The 15754-nt window shown below is 41.3% G+C and overlaps 1 protein-coding gene across 7 annotated transcripts in view; it reads left to right on the top strand.

Annotated features, from left to right (window-relative positions):
* Positions 1-15754, top strand: part of tenm3 (teneurin transmembrane protein 3) — a 451194-nt gene that overhangs the window by 57835 nt on the left and 377605 nt on the right. For all 7 annotated transcript variants that reach the window (XM_057842847.1, XM_057842853.1, XM_057842852.1 and 4 more), the window contains 3 exons: positions 8176-8263; positions 11018-11193; positions 11429-11531. In XM_057842847.1, the coding sequence (XP_057698830.1) occupies positions 11091-11193; positions 11429-11531 (206 nt within the window). In that variant the 5' untranslated portion in view covers positions 8176-8263; positions 11018-11090. The remainder of the gene's footprint in view (positions 1-8175; positions 8264-11017; positions 11194-11428; positions 11532-15754) is intronic.

The following is a 15754-nucleotide window of genomic DNA, read 5'->3' as shown; positions in this document are numbered from 1 at the left end:
AGAAAATTCTTGTGGATAAATGCTTAAATCCCTGAATTCTTTATAGATATTGAAGGAAAAGAGAGTCCTAAGTAAAAGCATAATAAATAAATTGAAATATATATCTACAATATGGACATAAAACAGTATTGATTCTTGGTTAAAAGCAAAAAAACGGGCAGTTAGCAGTAAATTTACGTAAATATTGCGAAGTGTAATGCCAATGCTGTAGCGGCTATTTTCTCCCATTGATTTTTTTCACAACGTTTCAAAATGCATGCATGGTACGAAATATATAATACAGTGGTACCTCTACATACGAAGTTAATTTATTCCAGGACCTTGTTTTTAAGTCGAAATGGTGGTATGTCGAGCACGATTTTCCCACAGAAATACATTATAATTCCATTAATTCGTTCCACAGTCCAAAAACCTACACTAAATCTTTAATAAATACTGCTGGTACTATTACAAATGGCAATTACACATAGCAAAAAAAAAAATAAATTATAAAGAAAAATTGGAATATAGAATAATAATAAGAATTCCTGTAATAATGTAATGAATTGGGTTGTAATGTGGCGGATGTTTTTTGCTGTACCTGAACGCACTGCGTGGCTGACGTGGCAGAGAGAGGGAGCGAAGAGCTTGAGTTTACTTTAGTTTTCAATGTTTTCTTGAGAACACCGCCAACTGCGGTAGGCGTTTTGTGTTGGATAAGTTGTGAAATAGATGATTAAAAACATGACTAAGCTGGCGATTTCTTTGACGATGGTACCACAATAATAATTGTTACCTTAACTTATAAAGACTGGCGACCGGTGGTCGAAGGAGGACCGTGGTGTATTGTTGAACCAGTTCACGGATGCACACGCTACGCTCATATTTCTCGATAATTTGCATCATCATTTAGAAGGTAAGCGTCACCTTTTTCCTTGTTTCACCACCTGTTCCAACCTTTTTGAAACCTGTGTTGATTTCTCTTAGAAGTAATTCCGCTGTGCATTCGTCTGTGGTGCTCTCATGTCGTCGTATTTCGAGCATGTCGCCAGATGTAGAAACAAATGGCGAGTCAAATTTTATATCGGATGCCAAAAACATCGTGTGTCGAAGCAATCGTATGTCGAGGTACCACTGTAATTACCCACAATCACTCCTGAGACAATCCTTCCTGTTTGTTTGCGGTACAGCTTTCGTACTTTTTCAACTTAAATCCGGGGTTAGAACGCTGCATGTGACCGACTGCTAATAAATGAAGAGGAGTGTGGGATGGCCCTCATCGAGAAGGCGTGACGCAGTGAATGGGTAATGTGTCACATCAATACATTGCTCAGTAATGCTCAGTCCATCAGAAGATGTTATTAATTAATTAATTAATTAATTTATTTAATCATTTATTTTAGTCAGAGAGAATTACGGGAAATATTTACACTGGAGGATGAGGAAAAGGGGTAAAATAGGGTAGTTTCCTGCCTTAAACAGGTGACTTGCCAGCTATACTGCGGCATTGTGCTTTCATTGATAATTTTGGGGTGGGGTAGCGTGGCATACTATCCAGAATTATACTTGAGAAATTGCATAATTGTCAGTGTGCAATTTGCCATCTAAAACTACTGTTATTGGATATTGATATACCGTGAATGACAATATTAATGTCTGCATATCAAATGCTTTTGTCTTACTCTTTTCATTCATTTGTAAAAGGCAAGCTGTTTTTAAATTTAGAGACAATATCCTCCCTGCAACTGTTACTTATTTTCTACCTCCCTATCTCTATTTTAATCCAAGAGGAGGGATGGGGGATTAGCCAAATGTTAGGGAAAGTTAGATGATAGGAAAGGGCTAGAGATTAAGTAGATTGCACTTGTGAACTCTTTGAAACTCAGGTCAGATTACATAGGATAGAGCATCCGGCAAATCAAGGACAAATACAATAGGGCAAACTGCATACAAGTCATGTCAATAAACAGCATAAGGAGGTTACATTGAAGAATGGTTTAGTTTAATTTCTGTGGCTATTTTGCAACTGCCAAAAAATGAGGTAAAATTCAGATTCGAAAGATGATTTTTATTTCAGTACAAATATTAAGATTTTGTTTGGGGATGTTAAATACTGACAATCCTCCTGTAAAATATGAAGAATAAATGGAGCCATTTAAAAAGGGATGTTAACGGAAGTGTAAAGTAGAGGTCGACCGATATATCGGCCGGCCGATATATCTGCCAGGCTGTGGTGACGAGACGGACTCAGATGCGGAGTACAGGCAATAAAAGTTTATTAATGAAAACTAAAGTTCTTCCACTGAGGGGATGTGAAAAAGTACAATCAAAAAGCGCTCCAACGGAGGAATGAGTCAGGATGACGAGGATCAAAAAGTTCAGACACAAAGCACTCCAAAAGGGAGGAAAGGGTAATTGTAAAATGCTCCAAAAGGAGGAAAAAGTCAGGATTATTAGATTCAAAAAGTACAAACACATAGCGCTCCAAATGGAGGATAATATACAGGATTACTATGAAAGCTATGACGAGAGGCTGACGTGACTAACCTGAGTAGAAAGACACTTCTGCACAGGACGAGGGAAACTAAGACAATATATACACAGGAGGTAATGGAGAACAGGTGGAAACAATTGGTGATTAGGTGACCAGAGGAAGGGCAACTACGCAGACACGAGGAGGGTGAAGCCTTCAAAATAAAACAGGAAATGACATGACATGACAATATCGGGCCGGTATATGGGCTTTTTTCCAACATCGACCGATTAACAAAAAAAATAAGCCAATAAAAAAGGATTTTGATCAGGCATCTGTGTGGCCAACTGTGGCCTCCGCTGACTGACAGTCGGAAAGACCCTGCAGCAGCTTGCCTGTTTTGGAAATAATGGTAAGAATTTTTTTTTTTTTTTCTTGCATGAGAGAATATGCAATGTTGGTTTAGCCTTTTGAGGGTTTTCCTTACACACTAAATGCAACTCGTAGCGTTAGAGTAGCATTCACATTAGCATTAGCTTTTGCATGGCAAGCATCCTATTCAACTCTAATATTGAGTAATGCTTCTGCGGCAGACTACACTGTCAAGGCAGACCCGATTTACGACCCTCCGCCATAGCCTGACGTGCAGCTAAACAAAATTCTGACTATGCGTTGCGTCAACGCGTGGTGACGTGACACAAATGGAGTGTGATTGGTCCACTCAGACTGTTATTTCTGGTTTAGCGCGAAATCACCGCCATTTACAAACATTCTTGCGCTAACGACCACCATGACGCAACCATCTTCTGCGTCGCCTGCGCCTCAACATTTGTATGATCAACATCTGATGTTCAATGTTTATGAGCTGAAGTTCCACATTCAAGCATTCCATCTCCGTTAGCATTGTTGTGTAACAGCAAGAAAACTAGAGGAAGTCGACAAGAGTCCCCCAAAACTGTACAAACACAACGCCACACCCCTCTAGTGGCTTGGCAGTGAATTACAGAGCAACGCATTCCCTTGACGCAGAACTATCGAGTGCTCATTGACGCCATAGTCGCTATGCTGTCACCGCAATGCAGGAGCATAACTCAGGTTTCACTTGTTTACATCTCGTCGTGACGTTCCGGTGGGTTTAATTATTTGAAAATAATGTACTGTTCTTGCTGTGTGTTTATAATCATAAAAAGAAGTGCCGTATTGGTTGGTTTGGTAGCACTAGACCGAATTAATCCTTTAAGTCAAAGGTAATTGTAAATTTGAAGCTGTTGAAGCATCTTTTTTTTTAATTGCCTTACATAATCTACCCGGGTGTCCACAAAGTCCAGAGACATACCCAATGCAGATGTGCGAAAGGCTTTCAGATAAATTTGATGAAAATATCAACTTTACTTAAAACTTTTTGTTGTTTAGTGATGAAGTGACGTTTTATGTAAATGGTGAAGTCAACAGACAGAATATTCGAAACTGGTCTCAAGACAATCCACACTGGATGGATCCATCCAAACAGCAAGGCAGCCAAAAGGTGATGGCGTGGTGTGGTTTGTGGAAAGCTCATGTGCTAGGACACCTCTTCTTTGATGAGCATGTAACGGGTGAGACTTATCTGAAAATGTTGAGAGACAAATTAATACCTCAAATTGAGCGCTTACGCGAGGGACTTCCGGACTGGTTTCAGCAGGATGGAGCCCCTGCTCGTTTGGTACAACTGATAGAAATTGGCCTAATGGCACTTTTCCTCACTGGATTGGAAGACGAGGTCATGTGGTGTGGTCTCCTCGTTCACCAGACCTTTCTCCCCTTCATTTCTTTTTCTGGGGTATGTTAAAAGAGAAAGTTTACTCAATGAAAATTGCAAATCTAAACCACTTGAGAGAACGCCTTATCAGTCAGTGTGCTGAAATCGACTGCAATGTGGACCTATTCAATCGAGTTCACCTGAATCTTTCAAAGCGCATCAAATTATGCATTGATAATAATGGAAATCATTTTGAAAATGTAATTTCTTAACATTTTAAATAAATAAAATTGTTTTGTTTTAAAAGCACTGTGGTTAATAACGGTGTTAAGAGTATAACGGCGTTACTAACGGCGTTATTTTTTTCACTCATGAGTAATCTAATAATTACTCTTTTCATCTTTGCAACGCCGTTACCATTACTGAGGTATGTAATGTAAAGGCACGCGTTACTATACGTTACTACCGTATTTTAAAGACTATACGTTGCACCTGAGTATTAAGTCGCACCAGCCAAAAGATGTGCAATGAAAAGGAAAAAAACATAAATAAGTCACACCGGAGTATAAGTCGCATACGTTTGGGGGAAATTTATTTGATAGAATTCAGCACCAAGAACCGACATATCATCTTGAAAGGCAATTTAAAATACAATAGAGAACAAGAGGCTGAATAGGTGTACGTTATGCTAAAATTACATGACGCTAGAAGTAATAAGTAGGTAGATATTAAAGCCCTACGCGGCCCGAGCCCGATCAATTAACTTGATTTGAGCGCGAAAAAACACGAAATTTTATGTTTTATTTGTAGGCACGAGCCAGAAAAAAAACAAATTTTATTTGTGAGGACTCAGGAGATGGAGGAAATGCGGGGATGCGATGCGTGGTTGCGTTTTGTGTGATCACGTTTGTGACAATGAGGTGCATATATGCATAATGATAACAAATCGTTTTAGTATAACTAACCCTAACCCTAATCCTAACCCTAAGTAACTTTTTATCTAAAATGCTCCTAAATGGGCAAAATCTTGACTTGAATCTATATCTAAATAATGAGACAGTTTTAAAACTTTCACATGTAGACAGAAGGGAACTAATACAATAACGGGAGCAATTTAACAACTTAAACGGTTGATTCTCAACATTAAATGACTTCCAAACATAGCAAAGTTTACTAACTAGTTATCGCAATATCCGCAATACCTCTGTGTCTAGTCACAGCAATACTTCTCAAATAGTGTAGCGGGCACTCCCAGGGGGGCGCAGACCGATGCTGGGGGTGGTGCATGTCACCTTGGGGAACACTTGTTTTACCGTACTAGAATAAAGTACAATTGCACATCCACTCAGTGGGTAGCAGTGTCGCCACAACAACAGCAAAGAGCAATGGAGATATGAAAAGCTAAGACAAGGAAATATGACAAAGTGTATATAGCATTTAGCTTTTGGGTTTGACTTTTAGTACATTGGGAGACGAGGAAAGGCCAGTCTGTTTACTTTGTCTAAAAATGTTTGCAGCGGACAGAAGTAATTATTTTTTTCAGCGAAAACGTCCAACAATCCTCCCGGTTTGTCAGTGTTACATCAGTAAACCAGCAAGCACTGCCAGCATCAAATAAGGTGGCATTCCAAGTTTCTCAGTGCAAAATAACTCCACACCATAAAAAAAGGAGCTGATACTGCCTGCAGCAAAAATAAAATCTGTACCTTTGTCCAATTATATTGTTGTTTTTGTTCTATCATGTTTTGTTTTTTCGGTCAAATTGTTTGGCATATTGTCCTTGTGAGTTAATGTTGCTAATCAATTTGAATCTATTATTATTTATTATTTTTATTACATTTTGTTTTTCAGTATCAAACGGTCAAAAAATGTATCTTGAGTGCCTTGCTAAAGTATGGATTTTATTTATTTATTTATTTATTTATTTATTTATTTTACACTTTATTGTAAGTTGATCCATATTACTTTTTTTCTTTAATATCAAAAAGAACACAATGTTATGCAGAGGTGTACTTATAATAATAAGAATTTTATATTCAAATCATACTACAGAATATTTACAGTGGCGGCAGAGAGTTGGGGGCGCACAGAACTTTTACGTCTTCCTGGGGGGGGGGGGGGGCATAACAAAAAATAATTGAGAAGCACTGAGTTACAGTAGGTTTAGGGTAAAGAAGGCCAATTGTCCCTAAAAGCTATGTTTTTGTTTTTTTTTTTTTTTATTTTGAAATGAAAAAAAAAAAAAAAACACACACAAAAAAAGTAACACCAGTTACTTTGCCAAAGCACTAATTACTTTTATATTCAGGTAACTGAGTTACTAACTTACTTTAACTTTTGGGGGGAAGTAATTTGTAACTGTAATTAATTTGACTTTACTTTTTTTATAGTAAGATTAACAACACTGATTAAAAGTATGTGGTTATCCCCTATGTACCCAGATTTTGTGGACACCCTTATGTGCTTTAAGAAAAACAAACAAAAAAAAGTATATTGGCCTCAGATATCGGCTTACAAAATTGGCTTTGGATATCAGCAATGAGCTGAATTTTTTTTTTTTAGATATCGGTATCGGCTTTGGCCTTTGACAATCCCATATCAGTCGACCTCTAGTGTATATCTCATACAATACAACTGTTTTGAAGTCCGCCAAGTGCAAGTGAGAGAATACTCTCCCTTACTCAGTTGCTCTTCGGCCAGGTTCTCAATGCCAGATTCTGGGTTGGGGTGCAAGGGTGGGGAACCATAGTGGGTAGTAGCCCTCTCCCAAGATATTGTGCAATCTGTAATCTCATTAATAAGCACGCAGCTTTCAAAACCCTCAGTGCTTCTGTCAGTGTTTAGACTGGCAGAGAGGGCCATAAAGACCCCTAGGTGACGCCACCGCTTAAAATATTCTTGTGTATTTGGGCTGTTGTGTTCTCTAACAAGTCAGCATGTAAATGCCTTCAGATCTGGCAAAGTACAGCCTTGGAAATGCCATCAATCACCAAGTAAAAGTAGTGACTGACTGTGATGCTGGCCAGAGTACAATAAGTGGCTGAGAGTGACCCCCCGCTCCCCCTAAAATAAAATAAAAATAAATAAATAAATTAAAAAAATCCTCACCGCCTGGCATGAAATAACAGTGCTACTGGAAAAAAAAAAGAGATGAAACGTACACCCTGAAACAAGGATTAAATATTGGGCATTGTTCTGTGGTTTGCATGTTGAATAGGGATGTCCTGATTCGATCACATGATCGGAAACGGGTCAATCGCGCCATTTCTCAGAGGATCGGAATCGGGTGAAAAGGATCAGGTTTTCAGTTGAAAAAAATAAACTTTATTTTAAATAAACTGCTTTTCTTGGACACCGGTGCAGCTGGCCATTCTTTGTAATAAAATGGGACCTAGGGCACTTCAGGGGCCATTCAAATTAGGGAGGGGGCCAGTGCCCCTGTGGCCTCTCCTTAAAACTGCCAATGGGAGGGTGCGTTCCTGATGGAGGTGAGCGCTGGTGTCGTCATTCTGTTCGGCAGACGTAGACACACACGTCACGAAAAATTTGGGACACTCAAAAAATCTCACACCTCCAGTTGCTAAGCTAAATGAGCTGTCGATGTACGTTTATGTTAGGGTTGCCAACAGTTGTCCCGGATTGCGCGGGACTACACGGAATTTAGGAAGTTCTAGTTGGTACCGCTGCCGGCCTCCGCCACACAATGTAAATAACTATGTGCATTTAAAGAAAAAAAATAGAATTTATTTATTTAGTTTTTGATGCTGCGAGCTACCCACACTAGCGTTGTGATGGACTGGTCGATCGCAATCGACGTAATGGGCACCCCTGACCTAAAAAATTCTTCATTCCTCATTTCTGATGTTGATGTGTACAGATGATCAACATGCAAAATTGTAAATTCCCAAAGGTTTCTTTGTAGGATGACATGAAAGTGCGAGCAAGTGTGTGTGTACGTGATCAAGTGTGTTTGTATTCCCTACAGCTGCATTCAGGGTGACCCTAGAGACAGCTTTACTTCCAAGTGACATTCACTTGAGGCCATCTCCAGCATGAAGTGACACAGCATTGTTGTGAGTATACTCATAATTAAGATGTCATCACCATCTGATGATAATATTGGTCTGTAATTAGTAAGGGCAATTGGCCAATATTGGCTACAAATTGTCATACTGTATATCTGAAATGCAACTGATCTTTACTTTAAATTAGTGCTTTCAAATTTATCGTGTTGACGGGCGGTAATTAATTTTTTTAATGAATCACGTTAAAATATTTGACGCATTTAACGCATGTGCAGAAAACCCGCTCATGCATTGTCTCAGATTACAATGATGCCGTTTTTGCACATTGAGAGCTAAGAGGCAGAGACAGGCAGTGGACACATGCGTTCATTGGACCGCGCCGTTTATTGGCATAAGCTTCAGCAACTCTTTCACAACAAACACAAGTATCATTTAGTGAAAGCACAACAAAAGTAATATTCCTATCTCTCAAAAAAAAGTATTCACAAAAAGAAAAGCTGGCATTCTCAATCAAAATAGCTATGCAAATTACACAAAAAATGTACTCAGACTCTGGTCAAACTCTATTCAAACATGTTTTTTAGCTCAACAAATACACTGGATGGCAATATTTAGTCACAATATACAAACTATCAGTGGTCTTGTACGTTGTGAAGCCAACACTCAAATAAATGTGAATTACAATAGACCCAGTCTAAAAAAAAAAAAAAAAAAAAAAAAGTTACATTTTTCCTCATTATTCCACATATTAGATTTGTCTTTTTAATTTTTTGCTAGTCATGCTATTGCCAATAGTAGCGCGACTAATTTCACAAATGAGACATCGCTACAATAATCACATGACTCCGTTGCACCAATCAGACGCAGGCTTGCCATTCTATGATCACGCCAGCCTGTTCAATCACGCCTCTTTAAAGCACCATAAAACATGAAGTAATTGACATAGAGCGCTGCCCTTAACATGAATCGTAGATACTACAATTTAATAATAATTTGTTTTTGGTTTTTATTACCAAAAATAGTCACTTGCCCTAAACTATTTCTAAATGATGGATCCATAAACCTTGTGTGACTTTTTTTTTAATCAAAACAACTAGATTAAAGATAGAAGAGGGAAGGCATTCAGAGCCTCACCTGCATGTTAAAAAATATATCCATATATATTAGGGCAGGGGTCCTCAACCTTTTTTGCACCACGCACTGGTATGATTTGGGTATTTTTTTCACGGACTGCTGTTCAGTCAAATTTTGCACCCTTACAAAATTTTGCTCCCAAAGCTTTTGTTGCGGTGAAAAAAGCCCTCTTTTATATTCAGTTGGACTCCCAATGGTATCCAACGGTTCTAAAAAAACTATTTACATCATAAACATACATGAGCAACACGAAAATGGCGTAACGACGGCTTAACGACTCTGTGAAGTCGTTAAGTGAGAGAGCTGCGTGCAGTTGTTGTGTGCAGCTAACATAGCAAATGTAAGTTAATATTCCTTTCTTTAAAGAAAGTTTGTAGTGTGTACTTTGTAACCGCTGCATTCGCAGTCATTTTTAACGTTATGCGCATGCCAAATTTGTCAGAACACCGGCAATGTGCGGCAGAAAAATACAGCAAATATAAAATAACATTTCTTTTTAGCCCCGTTGTGTTAAGTGCAGGGAAAATACAATTCACCCGCTGAACCAGTGGGAGGCCTGAACTTGTTCCATTGAGACGAGATGGTCCCGAGATGGGAGAGTGAGAGAAGCCCGCTCTGCAAAGCCCTTTGAGACATCCTTGTTGTGATATAGGGCTATACAAATAAAATTGAAATGAATTGAATCTCTCAGTTTATTCACATACGCGTCACGAATCCACTCCTTCGCAGTTCGTGGGTCTTTAGTGATTGGGAAGTAGCATAGATTTTGTTTTCTTTGAGGTTGTAGGTTCATCTTCTGGCTCGTCAGGTGCCCTTTTCCCCGTATAAAATCTGTCCAAAGGCGTCTGTTTTTCAGTCATTCTAGTTTGGGGGCTAATTATTTCCGGGAACAAATGTGATGCTCTCGTCCTACGTCATACATCATTATCGAGGACAAGTGCAAATAGATATACAAAACAAGATGTACTGTTAGCAGTCCAATCAATGGATTTTTATGACGACATTCTATCCTGTAGTATTATATCTAGAGTAGACAAGGATATTGGTGTGTTAAGGGTCACACAACAAAGTTAATTTGGCCAGAATGCAGTCGTTAATAATTTTTTATTTCTGTGCAGCCCGGTAACAAATGCGCCACGGACCGTTACCGGTCCGCGGCCCGGCGGTTGGGGACCCCTTTATTAGGGGGTTGACAGTACATACAAACCACGCTTCAGTACGTCCCTTGGTATGGTGGTCACGGTTTGGTGCGGGTTCAGTACAACAGGAAAAGCAAAAGCGCTTTTTTTCCACAGCATTTGAAAGTTAAAGTTTGTATACCATTACACTCTTATGTAGGTAAAATTTTTAAAAAAAGAAAAAAAAAAAACAATCAGTTAATATAAACATTTGATTTGAAGATGTTATAGAATTAATCATTTAATAACGTGTAGAACATGAAAAGTAACATCAGTTACTTTGCCGAGTAACTAATTACTTTTTTGTTAAGGTGACTGAGTTTCTAACTCAATTACTTTTTGGGAAAAGTAATTTGTTACTTTTTTAGAGTAAGATTAACAACACTGGTGTTTTGTATACTTGATTGTGATAAGTCATTGAATATTGTGTAAAATGAAGACATTCAACATTCTTAGTGATTAAGCCTTTCTTTGTGTATTTTGTTTGCAGGATCCCTGTTTCTTCTTATTTTTTTCTGCCTATCTTTCTACCTGTCAAATTAGCTGTTACACAGCATGCCTCAATGTTTACTTGCAACACCAACAGAAGCATTATGGAAGTGAAAGAGCGACGTCCATACTGTTCACTCACTAAAGCCCACAAGGACAAAGAAGGGCCATATCCTGGTGAGATAGCCGAACTTTGGTAATTAATTTGTTCACTAGGGCACGAGATTCCTAATATACTCCTTGGAGCGTGTAAACTGTCCTTTTAATAAGGTAACTCTTCACTTGTTCTTATGTTGATTTGCTTTTTAAAAGTAGTAAAACTATTACTCAAACAACCTGAGGAGTAACATTATCGCTTGTGTTGCAAATATGCTTTCCAGTTATGTGCAGTCTGGACATTTGTATTCTCTAGGTGACAATGCTATTGGCCAGCAAGAAGGGCGTGTTCCGACTCAAAAGTCTTACTCCTCCAGTGAGACACTCAAAGCCTTTGACAAGCACCAAGAGCAGACCAGGTTGGAACTCAAATTATATTAATTACCCCAATTTTCCACTACATCCTTGCAATGGTTTTATTCACTTATTTATTTATTTTATTTTGTATTTATTTAGTATATTTATTATTGGCTTATTTACATTGTCAAAATCAGTTTTCACTGCATCCTCTGTGGTTCCTTGCCATGGTGGAGGGGTTTGCAAGATGATCCTAGGAGCTATGTTGTCTGGCGCTTTATGCCCCTGGCAGGGTCACCCATGGAAAACAGGTCCGAGGTGAGGGTCCAGGAGAAGCATAGCTCCAAAGACCCCTTTATGATGAATATAAATATTATTATGATGAATATAAATTGGGGTCGGGTCCGCAGTGATTTGAGCAGCGGCCAAATGTGGGGGCTTTGGCGGTCTGACCCCCAGCTGCAGGAGATAACTCTTGGGACATCGAATGGCGGGGAAGGAGCCCGAGGTGGTGTGTGAGGCAGAGAAGTTCTGACTACATATTGTCGGACTCGCCTCCACACACAGTTTGGGTTCTAGTACAAATCCTCTCGAGAAGGGTTGGACTCTCTTCCACTCAGGAGTTGCCCATGGTGAGAGGCGCTGACCAGGTGTAGGCATACTTATTGCCCCCCAGCTTGGCGCCTGTACGTTGGGTTTTACCCCAGTAGACGAGAGGGTAGCCTCCCTCCGCCTTCAGGTGGGGAGACAGGTCCTGACTGTTGTCTGTGCCTATGCAGCAGCTCAGAGTACCGACCCTTTTTAGAGTCCTTGGAGGGTGTGCCTGGGGACTCCCTCATTCTGCTGGGGGACTTCAACACCCACATGGGCCATGACAGTGAGACCAGCGTGATTGAGACGAACCCCACTCCCCCCCACCCCAATCAGAACCCGAGCGGTGCTCTGTTATTAGACGTCTGTGTTCGTCACGGATTATCCATAACGAATACCATGTTCGAATTAGTGTCCATATGTGCATCTGGCCGCAGTTCGACGATCGACTTTGTGGTCATGTCATCGGATATAAAGCCGCATGTTTTGGAAACTCGGGTGAAGAGCGAGGCAAAGCTGTCAACTTATCACCACCTGGTGGTGTGTTGGCTCCGATTGCGGTAAAGATGCTGGTCAGACCTGGCACACCCAAACGTATTGTGAGGGTCTGCTGGGAACGTCTGGTACAATCTCCTGTCAGAAAAAGCTTCAACACCCACTTCTGGCAGAACTTCTCCCTTGTCTCTTGGGTAGTTGGGGACATTCAGTCCGAGTGGACCATGTTCCGCGCCTCCATTGTTGTGGCGGCCAACCGAAGCTGTGGCCGTTAGGTGGTTGGTGCCTGTCATGGTGGCAATCCCTGAGCCCGCTGGTGGACACCAGGGGTAAAGGATTCCGTTAAGCTGAAGAAATAGGCCTACTGGACATTTTTGGACTGTGGGACTCCTGAAGCAGCTAACAGGTACCGACTGGCCAAGCAGAATGTGGCTTCAGTGTTAGCTGAAGCAAAAACTTGGTCATTGGAGGAGTTCGAGGCCATGGAAAACGACTTCCGGATGGCTTCAAGGAAATTCTGGTCCACCATCCGGCGTCTCGGGATAGGAAAGTAGTGCACCATTAACACTGTGTATATTGGAAATTGGGTTCTGCTGACCTTTCCTTGGGATATTGTGAGTCGGTTTGAAGAATATTTCAAAGACTTCCTTGATTCCACCGTCTGGGGACTCCAAGGCGGGCTCTCGTATCTCTGGGGTCGAAATCACTGAGGTGGTTAGAAAGTTCCTCGCTGGCAGGGCCCCGGGGGTGGTTGAGATCCGCATGGTGTTCCTAAAGGCTCTGAATGTTGTGGGGCTGTCGTAGCTGACACGTCACGACATGACAATGCCTCTGAATTGGCAGACCGGTGTGGTTGTCACCTTTTTCAGAAGGGGGACCAGAGGGTGTGTTCAAACTATAGAGGGCTCACAGTCCTCAGCCTCCCTGGTAAAGTATTCAGGGGTGGTGGAGAGGAGGGCCCATCGGTAAAGTCGAATTTCAGATTTAGGAGGAGCAGAGTGGTCTTCGTCCCGGCCGTGGAATAGTGGACCAGCTCTACACTCTTGGCAGAGATGTTGAGGTGCATGGGAGTACAGGATACCGAGAAACTTTGTAAGGGCTGTTCGGTCCCTGTACGACCGGTGTCAGAGTTTGGTCCCCATTGCCGGCAGCATGTCGGATTCGTTGTCAGTGAGGGTTGGACTCTGCCAAGGTTGTCCTTTGTCACCGATTCTGTTCATAATTTTTAGGGATAGAATTTCTAGGCGCAGCCAAGGCGTTGAGGGGCTCCGGTTTGGTGGCCTCAGCATTACATCTCCGCTTTCTGCAGACGACGTGGTGCTGTTGGCTTCATCAAGCCGTGATCTCCAACTCTAACTAGATGCGGTTCGCAGCTGAGTGTGAAGCAGTTGGGATGAAAATCAGCACCTCCAAATCCGAGACCATGGTCTTCAGTCGGAAAAGGGTGGCGTGCCCTCTTCGAGTTGGGGATCAGATCTTGCCCCAAGTGCAGGATTTTAAGTATGTTGGAGTCTTGTTCACGCGTGAGGTTAGGAGGGAGCAGGATATCGACAGGTGGATCGGTACAGCGTCTGCAGTGATGCAGACTCTGTACCTGTCCTTTGTGGTGAAAAAGGAGCTGTGCCAAAAGGCAAAGCTCTCGATTACCAGTCGATCTATGTTCCTACCTTCACCTATGGTCACGAGCTGTGAGTTGTAACCGAAAGAACAAGATTCCAGATACAAGCGGCCGAAATGAGTTTCCTCCGCAGGTTGTCTGGGCTCCCCCTTAGAGATAGTGATAAGCTCGTTCATCCGGGTGGAACTCAGGGTCGAGCTGCTACTCCTCCACGTTGGGAAGAGCCTGCCCAGGTGGCTCGGGCATCCGGTTCGGATGCCTCCTAGACACCTCACCAAGAGGTGTTCCGGCCATGTCCCATCGGCGGGAGGCCCGTGGGTGACCCAGGACATACTGGAGAGACTCTGTCTCTTGGCTGGCCTGGGAACTCCTTGGGATCCCACCGAAGGAGCTGGTTCAAGTCGCTGGGGAGAGGGAAGTCTGGGCTTTCCTGCAAAAGCTGCTGCCCCCACGACCAGACCCCCCCGGATTAAGTGCTAGATAATGGATGGATGGTTTCACATCATACCACAAGCAAGCTGTATAAGTACTTTGTATCTGAGTGACATAGCACATTCATGGTCGCTCATTGGTGCAATATATATACATATATATACATATACAGTGCTGCTCAAAAGTTTGTGAACCCCCTCAACATTTTGGAATTTTCTATTATTTCAACCTGATTTCCTAATCAATCAATTCAGTAGGTTTTTTTTTTGTTTTTTTAACAGTTGTGTTGTCGAGACTAAATTAAAAAGAGTTTTCATCAACTGATGTAGGTGCAAAATTGAACTGTTTGGTCACAACCAAAACCGCCATGTCTGGCGAAAAGTCAACACTGCATACCACCAAAAGAACCTCCTCCCAACAGTGAAGCATGGAGGTGGGAATGTCAAGATCTGGGCTTGCTTTTCATCCTCAGGACCTGGACAACTCCACATAGTCCAGGGAATCATGAATTTTGAGGAATATTGTCAAATCCTAGAACATGACCTGACGCCATCTGTTTTGAAGTTAAAGCTTGGCAGAAGGTGGATCATGCAACATGATAATGATCCAAAGCATTCCAGCAATACAACCAAGGAATCGCTGAAAAAGAAGAAGATTCGTGTTCTGGACTGGCCCAGTCAAAGTCCTGACCTAAATCCCATTGAAATGCTGTGGCGGGACCTGAAGCAAGCAGTTCATGCCAGACGCCCATCAAACCTCTCTCAACTGACTGCGTTCTGCAAGGAAGAATGGGCAAAAATCCCCCAAAGTAGATGTGAGAGGCTGATTAGTCACTACAGAAACCGTTTGGTTGAGGTAATCTCTGCAAAAGGAGGCACAATATCCTATTAACTGAAGGGGTTCACATACTTTTGCACACATGATATCTGAGTTTTTCTTAAATCAACCACTTTTGTTAAATAAAGAATGACAATATAACTATTTCTTTTGTTTCAGTCCATTATTTGGAATGTCAGTATTGTGGATTTGGGTATAACTTAACATTTAATAAGGTTATTTTAGTTTTTTTTACAAAAAATCTGACCATCGCTGTGGGGTTCACAAACTTTCGAGCAGCACTGTATATATATATATATATATATATATATA

This window comes from Corythoichthys intestinalis, chromosome 8, assembly GCF_030265065.1.
Source record: "Corythoichthys intestinalis isolate RoL2023-P3 chromosome 8, ASM3026506v1, whole genome shotgun sequence".
NCBI classification, from domain to species: domain Eukaryota; kingdom Metazoa; phylum Chordata; class Actinopteri; order Syngnathiformes; family Syngnathidae; genus Corythoichthys; species Corythoichthys intestinalis.
This window is presented reverse-complemented; position numbering and strand designations above follow the sequence as displayed.